We start from the raw sequence: 25,669 nt of genomic DNA on the forward strand, positions 1-25,669 counted from the left end.
TACAGTAAATCGAATAGCAATACTGTGTATTGTAGCCTAATTAATCTCGTTTATGTTTGCTAACTTTTAAAGCAAAAAATGCCCCCGTGTTTAAAGCAGTTTGCGTGTTGTTTTTGTTCACTAACCTATTTATGGATTAAACAGTTGGAGCAACGTGTTGGGACATATAACGCTATATTTTTCGGAACTCCGCTACTTACTTTTTAACTTCAACACTATGGAAGGCATTAGCTGAAACATTTTTCTACTTGGCCTAATAGTTTGATTACTTTTATACCCAAAGAGCCTACAAGTTATGGATGTGGAAATAAATAAATAAATACATAATATGTTAAAAACCAGTGCTGAGCACCGCTCTTCTAAAACTGAATGTAAAATCTGCTAATTCCAGTTCTGCTAATCAGTGCAGCAGCATGTCCATGTTTCTCGTCTACCCAGGATACACTGTCTCTGATATCACAAAACTAAGTGAGAATTCAAGAACAGCTTTATCTATTCTGACATTCTGTTGTGTAGAAATGTATATTAGCAGCATATCCTCTCCCTACTACAGATGCCAAAATAGCATAACAGTGGTATTGAAATTCAGAAACATTTCTTAGCTTGCTCTACTGCAGAGTGTGCACAGACTGGTTTGATTTGTTTTCTGAAAAGAAAAAGAAAATCTAACACAGTAGCACATGAAACTAAGTCAACCTAAACAACACACTAGTTAAAATAAGTTGATGTCATACTCGTATCAAGTCGCTCTTCAAGGACCGTGTTCTAGTCTTTGTATGTTTAAGATTCAATTATCTGTCAGTTTTCCAGCCCAATAAACACTGATGATGCCTCTCCCACCAACAGTAGTGTGTTCGGTTCAATAGCCATCAGGCCGAAAGGTTGACAAGACCTTTGCGTTAACTTACGCTGCAGACAGTCTGCATTGAGCAGGTCCTGGCACTTCTCGTGGCACTTGACCCCGCACTCGGAGCAGCGCATGCCCTGCCTGGCAATGCCCCACAGAAGCCCCTCGCACTCGTAGCAGTAGGTGGGCGTGGTGGCGGTCCACACCTCGAAGTTGTGGGGCGTGGTGCAGGAGATGGGGTAGATGAGGGCCTGCAGGGTCTTCTTGTAAACATGGTTCTTCTGCAGAGAAACAACACAAGAGAGTTTTCCACACAATGCACAAAATCTATTTATCAGCCAATACTCAAGAAGAGGAAGCAAGCTGCACGCCAGTCAACTGCTCCAAGCAACGAGACTGAGGGCCGGCTGGAGGACTGCCATTAAAACATACAGCGACTGTTATCAGACAAACCAGTCTGAGTCTGCTGTACACCTAAAACCACAGTATCCAAAATAAACTGTGCCCCCTTCTATCTGCGTAGCTAAAAGATTCAGCGAAGAGGACAGAACGGACGAGTGCTGTTGCGGATCCTACCGAGGACTGAAGACACTGTTGCAATTGTTTGTTGATTCTTTCGAGAATTGAAAGCCTTGTTGCAGAGTTTGATCCAATGTAGGATTGAAGACTTTGTTGCGGAGAGGAGAGTTTGTACTGGACACTTCAACAGACTGAGTTTCCAAACCAGCGGACCAAAAGTCTAAGCTTCAAGGAACCGTTGGGTATAATTCCAGTTGCATTTTCCTTTCATGGAACTAAATTAATTAATTGTAACGCCTTCACATAGAACTGAACTGATAATTATTTAGTTTGCACACTTTGCGTGTGAAACAAGTTTTAGTGAAACTTGATGAACTATTGTACTGTTGTATGAAGAATTTCTTTAAAATTAAACTTGCCATGTCATTAATCTATATATCATTAATAAGCTTAATGTGATATATTCTAAGATTGCCTGCATCATTTCAGTCTGAGGCTGTGCTTGTATGTGGGTGTGAGTGTGTGAGCAACTTACTAGCTACGTCACAGCTTGCTTGTGTGTAAGGAGACAGGCGGTGTCATATTTGCCTGCTAGCCAGCATGAGTGCAGTTAGAGTTTTGAATTGTGTTTGTGCTTAGAGACAAAGATTTACTTTATGACTTTTCAGATTTTGGTTTATTATTCGTGTACTTAACAAAATACTACTATTGATTAAACATTTCTTGTGTCCGCGCATGTATGTGTGTTCATAGTAAATCCTCGATTATATAATACGTTAATTAAATATTATTAATAAGAGAACTAATCAACCCAGATAAACATTAAATGATCAATTATTGAATTGTTCCTACAGAAGTTTAGTAAATTGTTACACTGTCACTTTAAAAACAAGCCCCTCCCCGCTGTCTGCTTACCAGCTCCTCATCCTTAAGGGACGTCCGTGTCGCCAGGGCCGAGGTGATTCCCGCCTTCCTCGACTGAACCAGGGACTGCAGACAGCAAAACAACAGAGCTCAGGCATTACAAACTGTGCGACAGAAACCACAGAAACACCCCTCGAAAACATGGAGATCCACCTCCAGATTCATGGACTGTCACCCGTTTGGAAGCTCTTACGATCTAGAGGTTTATTTATTGGTGAACAAGAAAATCTCTGATCTACAGTATATGCAAGTCATACTTAGATAGGCCAGGTTAGAGGCTCCGGCAGTGATCATGTTTGTGTTTAACAGTCTGCATTTTTTTGTTTGTTTAATGGAAACCTCTCCTCTTCTGTAATTTACATCTTGGATTCTGGCTTAATCATACATTATAATGCCACCAGAACCTTAACACAACATATACCATTGCAATCCACTCAAGACATTACACAGTTTGTGAAATACTTACCTTGCTGATCAGTTTTGAAGCTACAGTGTTCAAGTTTTGGAGATTGTACTTTCACTACCTTTACTCTAGATCGCACCGTTTACACATCGCCACCATGTGACTTAGCTGTACACTTCCACAGAATTGCAACTGTCGTTTTGCAAACTTACTTATGAAACCCCCAATTATGATAAGCAACTTGTGTTCATTAAAATAATCTGAAACCACCTTACACGAGCCTTAACTTAAACATGCATGCAGCCTGCATCCAGAAATGGAATATTTTGAAACACTTCAAATTAAGAGCACCAAATATGCTTTTTGTTGCATGTTCTTTATTAATAGTGAGTGAAACATTTATGACTCCCTGATAATTAGCAATCTGTCTTTATTACTTCATGATCATCAGAGCAGGGATATAAATAGGCAGTAAAAGTTAATAAATAATTTGAATACAAAAACATTTGGGATTTAATTATTAAAAAAAAAATAAAGTTTGATTTTGCTATCCCAATGGCTTTTACACCACAATCTTGGCAAAGACACACACTTAGGATGTGGACGAGCCACTTAATCTGAAGTGTACTCAAGGCATGTTTACACATTAAGATATAGCACGATCTCAAGTGCATATCTCAAATGTGTTTTGGATTTCCAGAGGGATGTATAAAAAAATAAATTAAAAAAGCATGAATGCAAGAATCGTGTTGTTACATTCAGAGACCAGCACTGGTATACTGCGAGAGGAAAACTGGGATTGTGTCATAATGTCTGCCCAGTTACATGTGTGCTGATCAGTGATGGATTTGTCATGCCTGGAAATGCTTCATGACAGGAGAGCTCAAAACATGGAACTACAGGGCAAAGGTCAGGTTAGGAGGGGACTAACAAAACCATTGCAAAAAAAGATTTGAAATAAAAACAGCAATTTATTATTTTTCTTTAATGGGGAACACAGGTAAAGTGTACAGTTTCACTTACCATAGCCTGATCAAGAAGATGGATTGCGTATAAAAGAATTGTAGAGAGTTAATAATTTAAAGGGATTTGATTAGAGCCAGGGGGAATGCTGTTAAGTTATCTGTTAGTTTTTTAAAAACACATGTACGATTGAACCTGTCCTGCTAAAATTTAAAAAACAGTTTTACTACTTAGTTTTTGTTGATATGACAACATGTTGCTTTCCCTATCAACCATTCTGTAATTTAAAAAATAAGCTTGCTAATGAATTTCAGTTCATCATCTCAATTTTCTCCCTGGCTGAAGAAACTGTTCTGCATGAACCACATTCCCTAGAGGGCAAACAAAAGGCGACATCACTGCTCCTACAGACTGGCTATTATTCTAGATACAGCAAGAACCATGTTGCATCTCAGAACAGATGCTAATCCCAGAGTCCCGACAGAGGCTACCCTCTTTACCAGACAATGTAAAACAGGACACGTCAGCAGCAAGTTAAATGTTGCAGGCGTGGACCGATTTACAGCAACCCCTGTTTGCAGTTAAATAAAGTGCACATATGCTGCATGTAAACTCTGGCGGAATTATGCAGGATATTCAAAAATACTAATTCCACGAACGTTTCTTGCTTGCAAACATGTAATGTTTTACTGATGCTGTAGGCAGTATCATCATCTTGCTAGAAAAGAGACTAGACCTCAAAGTCTGTTTCAAAGGTTGTAAAACCATGACTAGCAGAAGGACTCACCAGATCGCTAACAAGTGGAATTGGCTTCTTCTTGCGTAGGTCTGGCATGCTGTCAATGCCAAAGAGGCCTCCGCCCTGCCTGCAAAGCAAAAGAACCAGTGAGAGGGGCAGAACAGAAGGGCAGAGCCTTATACAATACTACCCAAACAAATGCAAGAGTGTAATAAAGAAGCAGTGAGAGGGGCAGAACAGAAGGGCAGAGCCTTATACAATACTACCCAAACAAATGCAAGAGTGTAATAAAGAAGCAGTGAGAGGGGCAGAACAGGAGGGCAGAGCCTTATACAATACTACCCAAACAAATGCAAGAATGTAATAAAGAAGCAGTGAGAGGGGCAGAACAGGAGGGCAGAGCCTTATACAATACTACCCAAACAAATGCAAGAGTGTAATAAAGAAGCAGTGAGAGGAGAGAACAGGAGGGCAGAGCCTTATACAATACTACCCAAACAAATGCAAGAGTGTAATAAAGAAGCAGTGAGAGGAGAGAACAGGAGGGCAGAGCCTTACACAATACTACCCAAACAAATGCAAGAGTGTAATAAAGAAGCAGTGAGAGGGGCAGAACAGGAGGGCAGAGCCTTACACAATACTACCCAAACAAATGCAAGAATGTAATAAAGAAGCAGTGAGAGGGGCAGAACAGGAGGGCAGAGCCTTATACAATACTACCCAAACAAATGCAAGAGTGTAATAAAGAAGCAGTGAGAGGAGAGAACAGGAGGGCAGAGCCTTATACAATACTACCCAAACAAATGCAAGAGTGTAATAAAGAAGCAGTGACAGCATGGTAAATAAAGAAAAACCCAGGTCAAGCCATGGTCAACTATGAGAAATGCTAATAACCATGGGAAAACTGAAAACATACTGCACACATTTATCACGGTAAACTTTACAAGGGTGAATTTTACAGTTTTATTCTGTTATCATTGTGTTCCCCTCTGAAAACTGTCTTTCACTGTGTGGTTGCTTATAAAAACATCTTCTTTGAGTACTGTTATATTATATTGGTCTTAGGAACATGGCTACTAAACATCAAATCTTGAAACAAACTAAATGTGGTTCACTTTGCTTCTTCTCCAATTACTATTTGAATGGGTTATTATTTTTTATTTCTTCTCCAAAACTTCCAGAATTGAAGGTCATACTCCACAAACACCCGAATAGTGAGCAGAGAAGTATCATCTGTTTTCTTCCATAGCAGCAGAATCTGACTCAGGCAGGAGGTGCTTTAGGCTAGCGATATGTAAAATAAGTCATGAGAGTTAGTAATGTTGTTGCGGCTGCTTCTTCAGAACCCCGAGTCTTGTTCTCTGCAATCGGCAAAGCAGGGCAGAGACACTAAAATTATGCTTTGCGTCTGTCCGTCTGTCCTTACACTCCATATCTCACAAACAACGTAGGTTATGGCTTTCACTGACACACAGGTCGACCAAGGCATATATATATACAAGGATTGTGCATGCAGAACACCAAGCCAATTCTCTGTTTTCAACGTACACACTAGGCGCAGAACCGATGGTCCAGTTTGGATAAAACGTAGCAATTAAAACAGTTAGTATTTGCATGGTAATGTGCATGGTCTTCATGTTAGGTAACAAGATGTTGTTCACAAGCCCATTTCCATGTAATTGTACAGAATGTATCTTGTAAGAGCAGGAATCCTACAGTTATTGCAAGCCTCTCATATGGAATTGCTTGTGTGCTTATACCTGCAATCTAATCTGCTAATGAATAAAAACCTCATAAATTTGAGTATTGAGGTTACGAATTTGCGATTATTTTAATTCCATTTTATCTTAGTCATGTAGAACACGGACATCGAACTGTCCCATAAAGAGGCTATTGTTCTATCTGTCCTTTTCGTCTTGTTCCTGGTCTTTTCTGCAAATGCTTGAAACGCTAAATAAAAATAAAATAGAACATTGACAATGTGCCTGTAGCTTGACAGGGTAATTTCTCCAGTTATAACAAAAATGAGAACGAGGAAAAGAAGAACAAGGATACAGAAAAGAAGGAAAGAGGAGGAGGAGGAAGAAGTCCAGAACTCACCCTCCTTTACTCCAGGAAGGATTTGAAGGATCTCCATCATCTCGGCCCTGCAGAGTTTGAAATGGATGAACAACAAGTAAGACTAATAGGTAACAATAGCATTTAAAAAGTATCACATATGAGTATTGTGTAATAAATACATCATACAGGATTTTAAATAAAACAATTAGAAAAACACCAAAGGAAAGAAAAAACAAGAAAGACACAGAAATAATGCAACACATGCAGCTGCTAACTCTTGTTTCCAAATACAAAACAGGCCTCTAGGATACCATGGTGACAGTCATCAAATAACAACAAAACAAACAAATCAACAGACATCTGGCATTTCAACCCAGGCTGTGAAAGAGTTGACTCAGTTTACAGTTAAGGACTACGCATTGACAAGAAGCGCACTAACAAAAACAGCACTGCAGCATTCATATTAATCTGCTTTTGGAAAGTCAATTCAACTGAGGCGCCAGCATCTATATTAATCAATTACTCTGTGCTTTTCTGAGGATTACAGAGTATTCAGACAGTATTTAGTATACAGAAATATGACAAATCGGTGTACTCTATAAACCACAGCGTAAAGAAAACATAAAAGCCACAAACATTAAAATAAAACATCCATAATCCCCACCCCCAAAACCCTGACCCTGGCAAAAAAATATATACAATTAAAAACTTAACCCCCACCCCAAAACTGCTGTACTCACAAACAAATTTCTTGTACTACTACTACTACTACTTGTAACAAATTTCAGCATTCAGCTAAAGCATGAAAGTGCCCAAAGGTATTCAGAATAGAAAATTACTATTGTTATTAAAATTTAACATAAAAGGGCACCCGGTAAAAAGAAATCTGACTTGAAAAGATAAAGGAGGACAGCAGTACGCTTTCCTGGCACTTTGTTTAAAATAAAGGTTGACGCGCGGAAGGGAAATGGCATGCCAGGCGAGCGTCACTTGTGAAGACATGGCTGGCACGTGCTGGAAGACCGGGGCGCTCTGCCCTTTCCCTCACGACAGGCTCTTTTGTTGGAACAGCCCCTTGAGTGACCCAGACAGGGCACATACAGCCCAAAGTGCATATCATTACTGTCGTCTCTCTGCGCTGTAATGAAAGACAGCCTCTCACCCATCAACAGCAGCATCCCACCCTCGCTCCAATGAATATAGCATTATACGATTCTCACTTTGCATCTTTCACTATTGTAGACAACCTTAGCCCTGGACCCTATGGACCAAAGCAAGACTTACAAGACGTACAGTATCTAGGTGATACTGCACACATAAAACTCAAGCGAAACAAATACACTAAGCAGGTAGTGCATTAAAAGCACTGTAACTCTGTAAATTGCTCTTTCTATATGTGCCTCAGTAGGTCCCTTTGTGTATCAAGGTTCTGAACAGGACAAGGTTCTAATAGTGCACGTCCATCGCTTTAGTGTATTTCTGTCTGTAAACTGGTCATGATAACTGAATAGCCTTCAATGCCTAAGTAGTAATATTAGTGGCAGTATTGCACAAAATTTACATCTTGTTGGTTAAAACAATAAAAACGTAATTCTAATGGTTACGTTGTCCTCTGTCTTTCAGTTTTCACAAAGAATAACAAAATGATACTGACACACGTGCATTAAAACTAGATAAGAGGAGGAGGAGGAGCAATCAACATACAAGACAGCTGACATTTTTAGTTTAGTAAATGTTTTAGTTTCACCATCTTGTTTTCTTTTCCCTGTTTGATGTAAAATGCACTTCAGTTTTGTTTTTGTTTTTTAAATGAAGCGTTTAAGAGTGAACAGACTTCCCAGCTGGATCAAAAGCAGGCAATGGATGCACAGACACAATCAGACACACATGTCAGCCAGGCTTCAAGCAACAACACCCGCAGAGACACTTTAGAAAAGAAGACTTGGTTGTGACCTGCTCATCTTCTCTACTGCCTTCTGAAAGAGAAAAACAAATTAGCAAAGAAACAAAGGAAAGAAGTGGGGGTCAGCACCTTGAAGGCTTTGAAGCAAACGCCCTGGAGGCTTCTACTGACCAGATGTGCTACACTGCACGATCCTACAGTTCAGCAAAGATGCAGCTGCTGCTACTGCTGGTGGTGGTGGTGGTGGCACACTCCAATTACTGACATGCTGAATCTCGGCAGGGGTTTGGGTCCTTTGCTTTCTGGTAAATGGCTTCAGAAGACTGGCAGTCATTCTGTTTTTGTCTTGTGCTTCAGTATCCATCAATGTGGATGGAAGCACTTTTGTTATCTATTTATTTTAAAGCAATTAAAGCCTGTATAACCATACCCCAATGCTGTCTTCAGCTGTACCAAACCACAAGGCTAAAACCTTTTCGGTAGCACTTTACATTATGGGGCATGCATAACAATGCAATAATAGTGTAATAACAGTAATGAGTGCATGTAAATTGCCTGTGCCGTGCGATTACCATGTACTCTCATCAGGTAACAAAATGTTCTGGCCATTTGAAAGTAATTAGTTACTGTGAACAAGCATGTGTCACTGGTAATTATTCAGTTATTACAAAGCAATTACAGTGCACCCTCGCTATAACCAACCTGTTGGGTCCAAGCCTTTTGTTTGTTATATCAAGGAAAGGACAATCAAAATGCATGATAAACTATTGGAGTAAGTTAATGAGATGAGATTGTGAATAAAAGTTACATGTATCTGTTCATCTCACGTATGCAGTATTTTGCCTTTGCTTTATCCTGTTTGTTAAAGAAGTAAAACGCAGTACAAAAAGCAAAAATCCCGAACTGAAGCTGAACTTTTATTCAAAATCAATCCGACACGAATCGTTTCAAAGTGCAGCAAATGCAACGTGCAAGAATCCAAAACTGGGCTTTTATTCCAAATCAACCAGACATGAAAAGTTCATCAGATCCTCGAGTTTTGTTGTTGTTGTTGTTTCTTTAATCAAGTTTGCTTTGCCGCACGGTTACTGAATAAGCCAAAAAAATTGTATTTTTTGACAAACAATACTCACGACAGAGATGTGCCAGCGTTACTCCTTTTTTCAAACTATCAAAATAGTTTCCAGCTTTGTTGCAATATGAAATGCTTTTCGTTTTAGAGGAATAGTTACACAGTGCATGTTTTTTATTAGACAAAATGTTTTTCTGTTTTTGTTTTTGTTTTATTTGTGGTCCAGGGGCCAGGTTCATTAGGTTTGTTATTATGAAGGGCATAATACAGCGAGGGTGTACTGTATATGGCAATTCATGTCCCGTTATGTAAAATGCTATTAACTCAATTAAGTTATATGTCTGTATGGCAATGGGATTGCATTTAGCTTGTTCTAAAATCTAATTGACTGCTCTGTACCCAGTTTCATTTTGGAATTATTGCAAAAGCTAAATGGAAAGATATTCATTTGATTATCTGCTTAATTTTCAAATTTCAAAATTTGGAAAATGGAAGCATTTTCTCTGTACTCTTTGCTCTGGTTGCACTTAGCAAGCAAAGGAGATCTATTTTAAGGTGATTACACGCCAATAAGTTAATGGGCAGTAGGCACAACCCAATAGATAATTACAGCAGTTTATTTTTCAATTTAAAAAAAAAACATTAAACTAGCAACAGAGTAAATGCATTACAAAAACATATCTGTTGGCTCACTGCTCTCACAAACTCACTGTGGCAGGAAGCCTTCTATTAAATCCAGTCGTCTTACACACATGCCACATGGGAGATGATGTTGAACCAAATTCCTTGAACCCGGAGGCAACAAAAAGGACACCAGTGTCATATTACATTACCCCAGGCCATGGTCACTGACCCATCTACTAGTGAACAGCAAGTATTGTACAGTGCAGTAGAATCTGCTGTTGCATTTCAAAACTGTAAACTGTTTCGGGAACTTTGCTATTTTACCAAACTAACCTAAATGCTGCTGTAAGTTTCACAACCTTTATGAATCTGCTTTTTTTTGTTTTTTTGTTTAGGTCTGGCCTTAACGTTAAAAAACTGGTAACAATCAGATAGTATTAACAGTTTCAATTTGCCTTTACTGTATGAATTAACACCATATCATAACCAGCCCTTTGCAAGAGTCCACATACAGGGCAGTGTTTATGGCACAAAAAAGACAGATAATGCTGTACTCTTACAGAGCTATACTGGTCTCCAGCCTGCAGAATCTGAAAATTACTTTATAATGCCCAAACCTTCTGTGTAGAGCAGTAGCAATAGTTACTACTGGATAAAGAGGGGGTAATATTCCCTGTATTGACTTAAACCCTGATAAACATCATAATTCACTTACTAGACAGCCATTCAACGCGAGATATGCATGCAGCAAGAACAATACCTGCACTGAACTCTTCCTCGGAGCAGGTATATGTGTATCTTGCTATATCCCTCAGCATCTTCCTGTGGATTTGTCTCTTCTCCTTCAGGACGCTCTGGAAGTTCTTGAGACACTTGTTCAGGTAGACAGTGTCCTGGCGCACGTATTCCATCTTCTCAGTACTGAGCTTGGGGGCACATTCTGAATTTGAGGACACCTCGTCCTGGGGTAATCCCACAGCCGCAGGATACTCCTGGACGGTCTGTTCGGAACAGGATTCGGTAGGAGTGCAGTGGGAGAGTGGAGTTCGGGGTGAATCGTGGAGGTCTGAAGGTGTTTTGATGGAAAGCAGGCTCTCTTGAGTCTCACGTTTAGGGAGATCAGTCTCCGGGGAAGAGGTGTTGTTATACGGTTCATCTTGAGGTACCTCAAGGAAGGAAGTCGAGATGGCCCCATTCTGGTGGCCATCTCTCAGCCAAGGTTTCTCAACTAGGCAGTTGTCTGGACTAATGAGGAAAGCACCACCTCCATCATGTTCATTCAGATGGGAAGGGCTGGTTCCCTCTCGTTTTTTAAAAGCCCCTGTTAAAGCTGACTTAAAGGTTTGGACAGCTTTCCCAATCCTCTTCACATTGAATCCCATGTTGAGGAGCTCAGTGCTCTCAGGTTCCAGACTGAGGAGAGGGAGGTCTCCCTCAGTCTGCTGACAGCGACCTGCATGGTTTGGGAGGTAAGAGACCTCCTCAACTCCTGTGGACCATGCTTCAACATTCCTTGATCTTCCATCTTCCAATATCCCTGTTCCAGCAGAATACTCTAACAAGTGGCCTTCTTGATAATCTTCGCAGTCAGTGCATGTGTTCGAATTGTGACTAAGACTAACTGAGGCCACATTTACCATGTCATCTTTGTAACCCTCTGCAAGGTCAACACCCATGGAGAATGGGCCTTCCATTGTACATTCATTGCCAAGGCTGGAGTTCCCTGCTTGTCCAGTGGGCACTTCTGGATCATGCCCACAAGCTCTCCAATCAGAGGACAAGCTTGGGGAAAATGAGGGAGAATTAGAGGGGTACTGATGGCCAAACAATAAGGACAAGTGCTCTGAGCTACTCCCTGAAGACTGAGCTGGAGTGTTGCTTGTTCCCTCCCTGCCATCCCAGCACTTGTATGGCTCACTAAGATGTCCTTTGGCTTCCAAGTCATTCTGGCAAAAGTAGCCTACCTCTTCATCCCATTCAGCTTTACCATGAAAGCTCCTACTGTGCCTGAAGCCCAGGTCAGCCCAGCTGTTGGTCTCCAATTCGTGGCCAACATCCTGGTTGGAATTAAAAATGTTGCATTCTTCCAAATCAAATTCATCTGACTTGAAGCTCTGGCCTGAAGACACAGAGCTTGTGCTTGGATAGTCCTGCCCGTCCTGCCGTACCAGAGAGCCGAAAGTGTAAAGCCGGCAAGCTGAAGTGGGGGGCAAGTCTGAGCTGTGGTCAGAATTCTCCTGGCACTCATCTGCCTCATGCGTTATAGTATCAGGGAGGGCACCTGCTTGGCAGGTAGGTTCAAGTCTTAAGGGGTGGTTATTTCCCCTTTCTACAACCTGGCCCTCCTTGTGCCAGCAGTGATACTCTGACAAAAGGCTGCATATCAGTTCTTGTGGAGCTGCTTCTGCTTTCTCTCTTGTGCAGCCACTGCTGTCGTTGGGTCTCGGGGTGAGAATGGGTCCAGTCCCCGACCGCAAGCCCTCAATTTCGCTCAGGACCGAGTCCACACAGCAGGAGACCTCCTCTACTGAACCCCGGACAGACGTCAGATACTGCCGGAGGTCCGAGAGTTCCGCTTGTATCCGATTAATCCCTCTGAGCTCTTTCAGGATGTGCTCAATGATGTCGCTTGTCTCTTCCTCCTCTTCCTCCTCCCCGCCTTTCAAAATCGATGGCAGTGGAAAGACAAGTGTCTCAGCTTCACTGGCAGGGCTCGTTCCATCTTCTGAAATGCTATCCCTAAGCCCTTCTTCCTTAAGACAATCAGATTGAACTGCTTCAGTTGTAACTGGCTCCAGTTCTGGGCCATTGGCTTGCATGGTGCAAGGGATTTTGATGTTACCTTCTTGATTCAGTTCCACCTCCCCCACACATGCAACACTAGGGTTAAAAGCATAGCCTTGGCCATTCGGCAGCTGGAGGACTGAAACATCGGTGTTGGAAGAGTCCCTCTTAATGCCGCAGATAAACATGTCTGTTTCGATCTCCACAGACGAGAGGCTGTAATCCTGGTCTGACGGCTCCCCAGACCCTTGGAGAAACTTCTGGAGTTTGTTCCTCAGAGCCAAAGTAACTTTTGGACGTGGAGACCTCTTTTTGCTCAAGTTCGCCTTCTTGGACCTTTTATGTGGGGCAATATCAGCTGCATCTGGGGTGTTGAATGTGCTTCTCGAGAACATGACTGCAGCGAGTCCCTTTCTGTTTGTACGCTCAGGCAGCTAACCAAGCCTTTGGTCCTGTGCCTAGATTTGCGAGGTTGGCCATTTCAGCTTTAGTCACAGGGCAGTTTTTCTCCACCCAGTAAGTGCTACACAGTGCACTCTGTGGCTGGTAGGAAAAAAAAAGACAAACAATCCAAGACCATAAGTAAATGAAGGCCAAATACATCAACTTAAAACAGATTCATTATCAGCAGTTTATGCTCTAGCAATACATACCTCAAGAGACTTTCTAACTGTTCTTGCTTTTATGGTTTTGCGATTTCATATGGGTTTTATACTAGTTCATTTTTTCCTTCTTTCCCCCATCAAAAGGCACTAAGAATTAGTACTGACAATTCAATAAGGTGATTTGTATTTAAAGCCTTATGGAAAAACTCTGGAAAGAAACACTGGAAAGAAACCAGGGATCGCGACGATGCAGGGCGCATCACGGATGGGTCACTCGACGATGCAGGGCGCATCACGGATGGGTCACTCGACGATGCAGGGCGTATCACGGATGGGTCACTCGACGATGCAGGGCGCATCACGGATGGGTCACTCGACGATGCAGGGCGCATCACGGATGGGTCACTCGACGATGCAGGGCGTATCACGGATGGGTCACTCGACGATGCAGGGCGCATCACGGATGGGTCACTCGACGATGCAGGGCGTATCACGGATGGGTCACTCGACGATGCAGGGCGCATCACGGATGGGTCACTCGACGATGCAGGGCGCATCACGGATGGGTCACTCGACGATGCAGGGCGCATCACGGATGGGTCACTCGACGATGCAGGGCGCATCACGGATGGGTCACTCGACGATGCAGGGCGCATCACGGATGGGTCACTCGACGATGCAGGGCGCATCACGGATGGGTCACTCGACGATGCAGGGCGCATCACGGATGGGTCACTCGACGATGCAGGGCGTATCACGGATGGGTCACTCGGGTCACTCGACGATGCAGGGCGTATCACGGATGGGTCACTCGACGATGCAGGGCGCATCACGGATGGGTCACTCGACGATGCAGGGCGCATCACGGATGGGTCACTCGACGATGCAGGGCGCATCACGGATGGGTCACTCGACGATGCAGGGCGCATCACGGATGGGTCACTCGACGATGCAGGGCGTATCACGGATGGGTCACTCGACGATGCAGGGCGCATCACGGATGGGTCACTCGACGATGCAGGGCGCATCACGGATGGGTCACTCGACGATGCAGGGCGCATCACGGATGGGTCACTCGACGATGCAGGGCGCATCACGGATGGGTCACTCGACGATGCAGGGCGCATCACGGATGGGTCACTCGACGATGCAGGGCGCATCACGGATGGGTCACTCGACGATGCAGGGCGCATCACGGATGGGTCACTCGACGATGCAGGGCGCATCACGGATGGGTCACTCGACGATGCAGGGCGTATCACGGATGGGTCACTCGACGATGCAGGGCGCATCACGGATGGGTCACTCGACGATGCAGGGCGCATCACGGATGGGTCACTCGACGATGCAGGGCGCATCACGGATGGGTCACTCGACGATGCAGGGCGTATCACGGATGGGTCACTCGGCAATAAGTCTCTTTTGATTTAGAGATGTTTTTTGATTTTGGGTTTGAAAAGACTGCAACAACAATCAGTTGTGTTTTAGTACAGCAAGCAGGTTTAACGAGCACAAAAACTATTTGGTTACAGGTTACAGCCTTGTTTTATTTTGGATATATTTTCTCTGATCGGTATAGCTCTTTTAGCCAAAAAGCGTCTGGTCTGAAGAATCGGACTACTAAAGTAAATGTGCTCAGTTTATACCTGCAGCCTCTGTCTTGAAGGTACCTGAACTCCATTGGTGCTACCCTATACTGATTACCTATTACTGCAAGGCAGTCAATACCAGGGATAAAGCATTGTCTGACCACAGAGACCTACATGACCACTGAATTCAAGAGACTGTGACTGACCACAGAGACCTACATGCCCACTGAATTCAAGAGACTGAATGACCACAGACCTACATGCCCACTGAATTCAAGAGACTGTGAATGACCAGACCTACATGCCCACTGAATTCAAGAGACTGTGAATGACCACAGACCTACACGACCACTGAATTCAAGAGACTGTGACTGACCACAGACCTACACGACCACTGAATTCAAGAGACTGTGACTGACCACAGACCTACATGCCCACTGAATTCAAGAGACTGTGAATGACCACAGACCTACACGACCACTGAATTCAAGAGACTGTGAATGACCAGACCTACACAACCACTGAATTCAAGAGACTGTGAATGACCACAGACCTACACGACCACTGAATTCAAGAGACTGTGAATGACCAGACCTACATGCCCACTGAATTCAAGAGACTGTGAATGACCACAGACCTACACGACCACTGAATTCAAGAGACTGTGAATGACCACAGACCTACACGACCACTGAATTCAAAAGACTGTGAATGACCACAGACCTACATGACCACTGAATTCAAGAAACTGTGAATGACCAGAGACCTACATGCCCACTGAATTCAAGAGACTGTGACTGACCACAGACCTACACGCCCACTGAATTCAAGAGACTGTGACTGACCACAGAGACCTACATGACCACTAAATTCAAGAGACTGTGAATACCACGAAAAACATTTCATTAAACAAGATTTGCATTTCCAAACAGTCTACTCTCTAATTAAAAGATACCCCTAGAATTAAGCTGTCAAAAAGCATAAGACAACTTAATTTGGCACCATTATATAAATTGCAGAAAAATTCACAAGGCAACTAGTAATCTATTTATCAATTAGTATCATCAGCTGCTTGCAATGTTGCAGTGTGTCAACATCAAGGCGCACTGCACCGTATCTGTAGCAAATAACAAGCAATTAGTGGAGAACCCATTGTCTTCACGATTCAACTTGATTACAAGGGTTTGTAAATATAAATATTTGCCAGCAGCACATTTTTTATATTGTGGTAAAGCAGTAGAGGTGAGATATATTAGTGCAAAATTTCAGGGTGGTACTGGAGGCAGAGGAAAATGTAGTCCTGGGGACCTGCTTAACGACCAGGACTACATTTACTAGCATGCACTGTACCAAGAGGCAGGTGAAGCACCTGGGTCTGATGAGCCCCTAGGGTGTTCTATGTTTTGATTCAGTGTGGGTTGAAAGTGCAGCGGGGTGCTCTATGTTTTGATTCAGTTTGGGTTGAAAGTGCAGCGGGGTGTTCTATGTTTTGATTCAGTTTGGGTTGAAAGTGCAGCGGGGTGCTCTATGTTTTGATTCAGTTTGGGTTGAAAGTGCAGCGGGGTGCTCTATGTTTTGATTCAGTTTGGGTTGAAAGTGCAGCGGGGTGTTCTATGTTTTGATTCAGTTTGGGTTGAAAGTGCAGCGGGGTGCTCTATGTTTTGATTCAGTTTGGGTTGAAAGTGCAGCGGGGTGAAAGTGCAGCGGGGTGCTCTATGTTTTGATTCAGTTTGGGTTGAAAGTGCAGCGGGGTGTTCTATGTTTTGATTCAGTTTGGGTTGAAAGTGCAGCGGGGTGTTCTATGTTTTGATTCAGTTTGGGTTGAAAGTGCAGCGGGGTGCTCTATGTTTTGATTCCGTTTGGGTTGAAAGTGCAGCAGGGTGTTCTACGTTTTGCCCTTGGTAATCAGCCCAGCTGTCGACTATTGATTTTAGGGAAGCTACACTGTTTAGTTTAGGCTCGGGTATGAGCTAGGTTTTGTTTTGTCTTTTGTTCTTTTTGTTTTGTGAAAACCCTGCAAATAATAAAATATCCAGGTACTGTCCTGGTTTAAACTATTCCTGGATGGAAATCTACTATTTTAAGCACAAGAAGACAGTGAACGAGTCCTGACTTCACTGTAAGAATCCCCTCTTCTTACAATATACCTCTTGTGAAACTGTCTGCACAGATCCAGATGGCTGGCTCAGGGGAACGGGCTGTCTATTTTGAGTACAGCCTCTTTCACAAGAAAGCAGCCCCTCAAGGGGACTCTCAAACCTGATGCTTGGTTTCCAGTGCACTTACTGCATTTTACACTGAACCAGAGGGCAAGTATGTCTCCGTGGTTTAATTCAAGACCAGTTAATTCTGCACTGAAGGAATGAAGTGAGTAACTCTTTTACACAACATTACTGGTGACAAGTAAAGTGCCTTGCTTCCATTGGCCAGTTATGCCACAATATAGTGTTGCACATTTACTCTTGTTATTCCTATAGTGTAACTGTAGGTTGGCACATACAACCTTGTTCGTTATAATTGTAGTGTTACTACATATTTTACCATTTAGAATTTTATATACTGTATGGACAGCTATGAAAACAACTCAAAGAACCTATTCAAGGACCACAGAGCATGCGCTAATTCTACTTAATGGAACCAATATGAGAACCGCAAACCCTGGGATACAAGCATGTGAACTAAATCTCATTTTAACATTGAAAACTTCAGTCCTACTTATAAAATGGTTTCTTTTAGTATTACTATATCATGTATACTAACATTGAGTGTTTTCTAATCATGAATAATAATAATAATAATAATAATAATAATAATAATAATAATATATGGCTGATCTATAACATGACCTCGGGGAGGCCCGAGTATGTCCTGCATTGGTACTTCATATCTTGACCCCGCTGTGTGGCCAAGTGTGAAGAAGCTGCATTCGCCATTGAAACCCTGCGTCTGATTACTTTCCACACGCTAAGAGAACGTTGTAGCTTGATAACACAATACTCCAGCAATCATCGTAAGGCATGTTTAAGTAAAATTAACTTTTTCTACAAATTTAAAAACGACGATTTGCTGTATGCATTGCACACCTTACTATTTTTCTAATTCTTGTAATGAACACAGGAATGAAAGGCTAATACCAGACGTGGGAGTAGAAAGTAATTGTCCAACAGCTGCTCAATACAAGAAACGAATGGTAGAGAGTTATATTGCCAGACTGCAATTAGTGTCGTGAAGACACACACTGACATTAATTCATTCATATATTATAGGGATTTCAGTGATGAAGGAAAGATGAAACACTATAACATTAACACAGTGGTGGCCATGATACTGCCAAACATTTGTTTTTTTTGGAGATTTTGAAAACTTGAAATACTTTGTGATTATTTGCATTTTTAACTATCAATATATCATTTAAAAATCCTATGTTACTTTTAAGTAGGGGTGAGCCTGAATATTCAAGTAATAGAGTATTTTAAATAAAATTACTACTCAAATACTTTGTTCAAGTTTCGAACACTAGTTCATTTCTAAAACAAATGGAAAAATACGCTAACTACACCCAAAAATGCTTGGCACTGTATTTTTGAGAGAGGAGAAAGTTAAAAGTGATCAGCCACTACAATGGTCCCCTCACTGATAACTGACAGGAGGTGGTGCTCGTCATTACCTAGCTCTGCTATTGGCTAAGGGAGTACATTAGCAGTGAAAATTGCATCTTAAAAAAAAGCAATTCAAATACACAATGTGGCAAAAAAAAATAAACAAGCATTGCATAGTTCACTGTGCGCAGTACAAACAAACAAGCATTGCATATTTCACTGTGCGCAGTGCAAACAAACAAGCATTGCATATTTCACTGTGCGTTGTGCAAACAAACAAGCATTGCATATTTCACTGTGCGCAGTGCAAACAAACAAGCATTGCATATTTCACTGTGCCCAGTGCAAACAAACAAGAATTGCATCTTTTACTGTGCGCAGTGGAAACAAACAAGCATTGCATATTTCACTGTGCCCAGTGCAAACAAACAAGAATTGCATCTTTTACTGTGCGCAGTGGAAACAAACAAGCATTGCATATTTCACTGTGCGCAGTGCAAACAAACAAGCATTGCATCTTTTACTGTGCACAGTGCAAACAAACAAGCATTGCATCTTTTACTGTGTGCAGTGGAAACAAACAAGCATTGCATATTTCACTGTGCACAGTGCAAACAAATAAGCATTGCATCTTTTACTTAGCTCATTGGTTAGAGAAAGCGCTGGGCTGCAGTGTGGAAGGTAGTGGTGTTGTGTAGCTCACTGGTTAGATAAAGCGCTGGGCTGCAGTGTTTGAAGGTAGTGGTGTTGTGTAGCTCACTGGTTAGAGAAAGCGCTGGGCTGCAGTGTGGAAGGTAGTGGTGTTGTGTATCTCACTGGTTAGAGAAAGCGCTGGGCTGCAGTGTGGAAGGTAGTGGTGTTGTGTAGCTCATTGGTTAGAGAAAGCGCTGGGCTGCAGTGTGGAAGGTAATGGTGTTGTGTACCTCACTGTCGATATGAACCACAGCCAAGAGCAAGTTTCCTATCAGTACAGTTGCGATATGACTCAGAACAGATCAAGTGTGGACAGGTGGATCGGAATGACAACAGAATGGATGAGTGTGAGGCATGCGCAGCACACTTACACAAAAGAAATTACCAAGATTTTGAACTCCGCCTTTACTTCCGTCCTGCTTGTTTTTATTAAAGTATAGGGTTTTTATATTTACAGATCATTTATTATTGCAAATGATCGAAGTGAAATTTGAATAAATGCACACGGACCATCTCTGGTACTGCATTGAAGTGCATTTTTCATACAGATTACATGTCATCATTACTACAGGGTATGCTTTTTGTCAAGACACCCTGGACAAGAGTGAAATAGACTTCACATAATTTAAAACATTGAAAATAAGCTCAAAGCAGTTCAATCCAACCATCCAACAATCAATAGAAAATCTTCTCCCGATCTCTCTATATCCCACAACCCTTTATGCACAGCATGACGGAACTCCCCGTAGAGAATCAATAGAGTTAAGTATTTTGGTGTATACAGAATATCTTTGATGTAGTGTATCGATATCAACCAGCTAAAATGTGGACAGGTATATCACAACAGTATCTGTCTTGAATAGGTGTTGCACAGTGAGTTGGGACAGAAAGTGGTATCGTATCAGTATATTCTAAACCCAAACAAATTTTATCAGTATCGTTCCGATACAAGTGTGAACAGGGTACAGCTCACTGGTTAGAGAAAGTGCTGGCTTGCAGTGTGAACAGGGTACAGCTCACTGGTTAGAGAAAGTGCTGGCTTGCAGTGTGAACAGGGTACAGCTCACTGGTTAGAGAAAGTGCTGGCTTGCAGTGTGAACAGGGTACAGCTCACTGGTTAGCGAAAGTGCTGGCCTGCAGTGTGGAGGGTGTAGCTCAAATGTTGGGTTCTAATCCTGTATACTCAAGAACCACAATGTACAAAACTAATGGAAAGAGTTGTGGAAGCTCTTTAGGAGAGAGGGAGACTATGGTGCAAGCAATCTGCATATCAGTTCTTAAGGGACTAATTTGCATGTCATGGCTTAGCAATTAACATTTCCGTATACCGCTCCGTACTATTCAATTACTGAACTGCTTTCCTTCCTGTACTGCGTTGTCAGACAGGCTTGTTTATCACCAAGGACCAGCCATCTCAAGCAGCTGAGAAATGATAAATGCTTGTCCACCATCTCCAATGGACAATCTCCAACAGGTGCACAAAACGCTGCTTTTTAATGAACATCCTGTTCCTGGAGAGCACACAAATCTACATTCCAAGACACAGAAACTGTTTCCACAGGAGCTGCTCACTGACGCCTGTTGAAACGATTCTTTACATCTTTGTACAGTAGACCTATACATTAAGCTTTGTACTCATTCTGCTTGCAACAAAACACTATAGAGTAGAAATGCACAGAAAGAAAGTGAAAGAGCTGGCATTGTGTGAGAAGCAGCTGGTTAAGAGTATATATTAGCTAATAACTGTGACAGTGAGCTGGAGGATCTGAGGAGCGTGGCAGGAGGAGAGATTCCCTCCCTCTCAGCAGGGCACTCACTCTCCTCTCCTGGCTCTGCTGTCTGAGACTCGCACCTCGTCCACAGCAACCCTGAATTAAAGCAGCGCAACAAAGGAGTGCATGACAGTGTGCTTGTAGCTATTTGCAACCTAGAAATACCAGCGTGCGCACAACAACCAGCAGAGAATCCATCTTACTCACAAGTGATCCCATTCACTACACGCACTGATAGCACACTCTGTCCATTAGAGAATAATACAACTGCTGCAGCTGCTGCACACACACAATTAATGCCATTTAACATTGTGCTTGCAGCTTCACTTGTAGGTTACAAACAGGGGTCTGGATTTACGGGTTCCAGTTTGTATACTTTTAACAATAAATAAATAAATAAATAAATCTAGTTTTAAAAAACGACCAAAATCTTCAAATTTTAATTATATTTCAATTTATTACATGTTTTCTGATTAAACTTCAGGATCATGATCACTGACAAGGGGAAAAAAAAAAAAAACGTTTTCTTTAATAGCAGCAAGATATTGCAGCTTTATAATTTATAATCCATGGTCGAGTGTCAACTAACATACTAGAAACAGGCTCACATACTGCAGTCTCTAGCAAGATACAATAACACACTACACTAATACAATAAGATTTACAGTAAAACCCAGCTGGTATAAAAAAAAAAGATATAAAGTCCAAGCATTTTTCCTCCAGTCACAGTGACTGTGCAGCCGGGATGATCATAGTTTAAGGGTTAGTTAGGTCTCTGATTTAACCCTTTAAAAGAGCCAGTAGCTTCACATTCATTTCCTTATTTTTTATTGTTTGGCTCGATGAGTTTATTTTAAATTGATCAAAATGACTGCGGTCCTTAAACGAGGGCGGCCTTTATTAATAATACAATGCTTCACAAAAGCTGCAATATTTTATCACATGATTTAAGGCATTTTAGAAGCGGCGCGTGAGAGGTTCCAATCTGCGGCACTATATTCTTGTATGATTTTGGGGCTGAATACAGTGCATTTACTGACAGTTAACGAGAGCCTATTAGGAGGGAGTCGGGAGGTCAGGGCAGTACTGTACCAGCGAATCAGGAGTGTGTATTGGTTGCTACTTGGTGGGACAAGAAGAGAGAGAACAGTAGTTGAGTGTGATGCAGCTGTTTTTCTTAATGAAAAATATTACCTCTGAATATTGCTTTGATTTCTGTTCAAACTAAAACATATCCTGCTCGGTTATTATTCTTTCATCTCACTGTAATTTCTCTGTAAGAGAAGTATAACAATAGATAGTAAGCACTTTTTTTAATATAATTGTACAGGAATGAGTAAAATACCAATTGAATAAAAAAAACAAAACAACGAAACCCCCTACAAGTAGATATCTTCAGCCAGCTTTTGAATAGTCCTTAGAGTGACCGGCAAAGCTCTAAGTTTCTCTGAGTTGAAGTTTTCACTATCCAAGCTGAGGACGAGGTAAACAGACAGCCCTTGTTTTATCCTCTGCTGTGTTGGCTGACCTTAACGACTGCTGTGCTGTAAGTAGTTCATGTTGGGTTGTCTGTCGCGGGACTGTACCATAAAATAACATGTGCTTACTAAGGTGTGTGTGCATTAGTTTGTATTACATGCTGGATTGAGGCTGCAGTCTCTTCGGGGGCGTCACATGTACATAGCCAGAGTTGCGCGTTTCTTTCTCTATTTTTTAAGTAGGGGAAGAAAAAAACCTTTACGTTTCTTTATTGACAGTGGCGTTTATTCGATTAAAAATAAATATAAATAAATAAATAAATAAATGCTATTGCCATGAAAGGTGAACCCTCCCCTCTGGTCTGGCTGGCTGGTGCAGCAAAATAACCCCTGGCTCCCAGGGGAGAATGTACAGGGGTTAACTCACTAACCTTTCACTGCTGCCTCTGATAGCCTGGGTTTGAATGAGGCTCAGATCACAGGAGTTTGGGTGTCTCAATTTAACCCCAAATCACACAGTTCAACCAAAAGCAGTCTCTGCTTGAGAGAGGCACAGGGCTGAATGGGAAGGCTGATGCCAAGGGGGAATGTGGAACATTTAAACCACATAGCGATCACAAGCAATGAGAACATGTGATTATGGCTAATGAAAGGCAATATTAAAAGGAAGCAGAAGGCTGTGACATAGAACATGACATGCACAGTACACAGGGGGCTTTTGTACGCCTATAAGAAAGTGTGATGTGATATCAGCTGAACACTTGTCAGCTGACATACAAATGCTTACGTGCAGAGGTGCTGGATTATTACAAAATGGTTATTAAAAAATGGTTAAAATGAACAGCTGCAGTCAAAAAATGTAGAACAGCAAAAAACAAAAATAGACGTGCATTAACAAAATGCCCTGAACAACTAACAAAGAAAACAATTTAAATGAAGCAATAAACTCAATAATTAAGCTAAAAAGGAAGTGAAAAGGTTACCGTTTCTTTTTGTTTTTTGTTAACTCGAATAACCCTACGTTATCTTTCCCCAGTCAAATCGCAGCGTGCCTAAATAAGGACGGTCATTTACCATAATAAAAAACAGTAATGAAAAAGAAAATGCAGAAAATAAATAGAGCGACCAGATAAAGACAACACATTACTTAAATTCTTGTTGTACTATATATTTAAGGTAAGGCAAGTTTATTTCTCCGTTAAAAGTGCTCCTGGCTATAAAGTTCTGCAGCCCGGCTGTTCAGAATTCCTGCGAAGAACCCCAAGTTAGCTGTGCCAGTAAAATACTCTATAAATCAAAAGGTAACAGGAATGCCAGCAGCACACATAACCCTCACCGCAGCTGGAAACAGACAACTGGAGCTACAGTCTCCACCATGACCTACGTCCACAGTATGGACATGGAGACATGTAAAGTGTGACGGGTGGACACCTCCTTATTTCCATACAACTCCTTATGACTTTGTAAAGAATACAGTCACTAAAGGAGTCACTAGAAGAAACGTCTGTCTTCTTGACTTCATCTCAATCAGATAAGCCAATCTCAAGATACATATATACATGAAAATGCAGTAACCACGTACAGTAAGCCTCCACATTTGGGATAGGAATGAATGCTAGGCTATAAATACCACACGATTTGTGTCACATAAAACAGAATCATTATGTAAACAGACCATTGCAAAAGTCACCAATTAACTTGAAGTTATTAGCAGGCTTCAAGTCATTACAAACCGTCAGTATGTCTGGATTTTCAATTCAGCACATGCAGTATACAGCAGTTACAAATCAGCTGGAAAAGTCCCTTTTACGTGAGCCGAGTTCAACCACCAGTCTTAGTGTAGCTGTTATTGAAGATCTCAGTCTGCAGCATTTCCCCATGCATCATTATTCTAGTTTAATGATGACTGCTAAAACATCCAGGCATCACCAGTAAATGTTATACTTGCAAACCTGGCAGCAGAGTTCACTGCTCTTATTTCAGTGTCAACACAGCAAGTAACTCAGCGAAACTGCTCTTTAAAGAAGCCGCACGGTAACACTTTGAAATAATGGCTGCGTATTCACAATGAATTCCACAGGAATAACACATGAATGTCTTCCGCACTTCATCAGTTCTGAAGAAATGCATTGTGAATTCATGTGGACTTAATTACTCATATTCCATGTTTTCCATGTTTCTTTGTAATAAATGATGTTGATCGCATGCATGCATGAATGAATGAACACTTCTGACAGTCCCCTGTTGGGTGAGTAAGAGGGTGTGATGAGTTAGTGAAGAATAAACAGTGAATTCATTAGGAATGGGTGGAGGGGAAAGGGGAAAAAGGGTTTTTAAATCGTGATGAATGCATAAGATATGAGGTGTTATTCCTGTAGTATTCAGTATGAAGTCTTATCCTTACAATTAGCTGGCATAAACACAGCGTTTTGCAGCTCGGAGAGACTACAATGTGTTTAGTGACTGCACAATATAAATCTCAATTGAGGAATTAAGCATGCCATAGGGAGACAATTGAAAACATTAACAAGCACAAAAAGCAACAAGCATTTCAGCGTCAGTGTATTACAGAAATACCACCTTCATTCATAGTCCTCTTAATCTACTGAACAAAACCCTTTTTATTATTTTTAACTGAGGTAGCAAGTAAATACGAATGTAATGTTCCAAATGAATGAAACAGGAATATCTTATTAGCTTGATTGTTTTTTTGTTGTCACTAATATCAAGGATATCAATTCAACACCACTTACTCAAATCTCCTGAGTTACTACTAAAGCTAAATGCATTGTTTATTATTTAGAATTACGTACTTATGTTTAATCTTTAATTACTACAAAAACTAGTACACTACTCTTAAGTACTTCTTTTAATTATTGTAAGTAGCGTTAAGTATTTTTTTAGTTGCTGCATTTACAGTGTGTATGCATGTATGTAATTGATTAGTAAAGGCTTATGCTGATTTAAGAAACAGCGTGTTATTGAGGTATTAATAATTACCGTTTGTATTTTAAGAAACAGCGTGTTATTGAGGTATTAATAATTACCGTTTGTATTTTAAGAAACAGCGTGTTATTGAGGTATTAATAATTAC

The 25,669-nt window shown here is 41.5% G+C and overlaps 1 protein-coding gene across 17 annotated transcripts in view; it reads right to left on the reverse strand.

The window, feature by feature from the left end:
* Positions 1 to 25,669, reverse strand: part of LOC121309409 (protein unc-13 homolog B-like) — a 211,819-nt gene that overhangs the window by 42,509 nt on the left and 143,641 nt on the right. For 8 of the 17 annotated variants that reach the window (XR_005948711.1, XM_041242511.1, XM_041242436.1 and 5 more), the window contains exons 2-8: positions 10,816 to 13,382; positions 8,410 to 8,432; positions 6,496 to 6,542; positions 4,444 to 4,522; positions 3,717 to 3,722; positions 2,282 to 2,356; positions 909 to 1,128 (exon numbers count right to left, since the gene is read on the reverse strand). Coding sequence is in view for 16 of the 17 variants with exons in the window: in XM_041242511.1 (XP_041098445.1) it covers positions 909 to 1,128; positions 2,282 to 2,356; positions 3,717 to 3,722; positions 4,444 to 4,522; positions 6,496 to 6,542; positions 8,410 to 8,432; positions 10,816 to 13,234 (2,869 nt within the window). In the remaining variant the exon portion in view is untranslated. The remainder of the gene's footprint in view (positions 1 to 908; positions 1,129 to 2,281; positions 2,357 to 3,716; positions 3,723 to 4,443; positions 4,523 to 6,495; positions 6,543 to 8,409; positions 8,433 to 10,815; positions 13,383 to 25,669) is intronic. The other 9 variants (XM_041243405.1, XM_041243469.1, XM_041243540.1 and 6 more) reach the window with 3 other exon arrangements.

Source organism: Polyodon spathula, chromosome 1 (genome assembly GCF_017654505.1).
Source record: "Polyodon spathula isolate WHYD16114869_AA chromosome 1, ASM1765450v1, whole genome shotgun sequence".
NCBI classification, from domain to species: Eukaryota; Metazoa; Chordata; class Actinopteri; order Acipenseriformes; family Polyodontidae; genus Polyodon; species Polyodon spathula.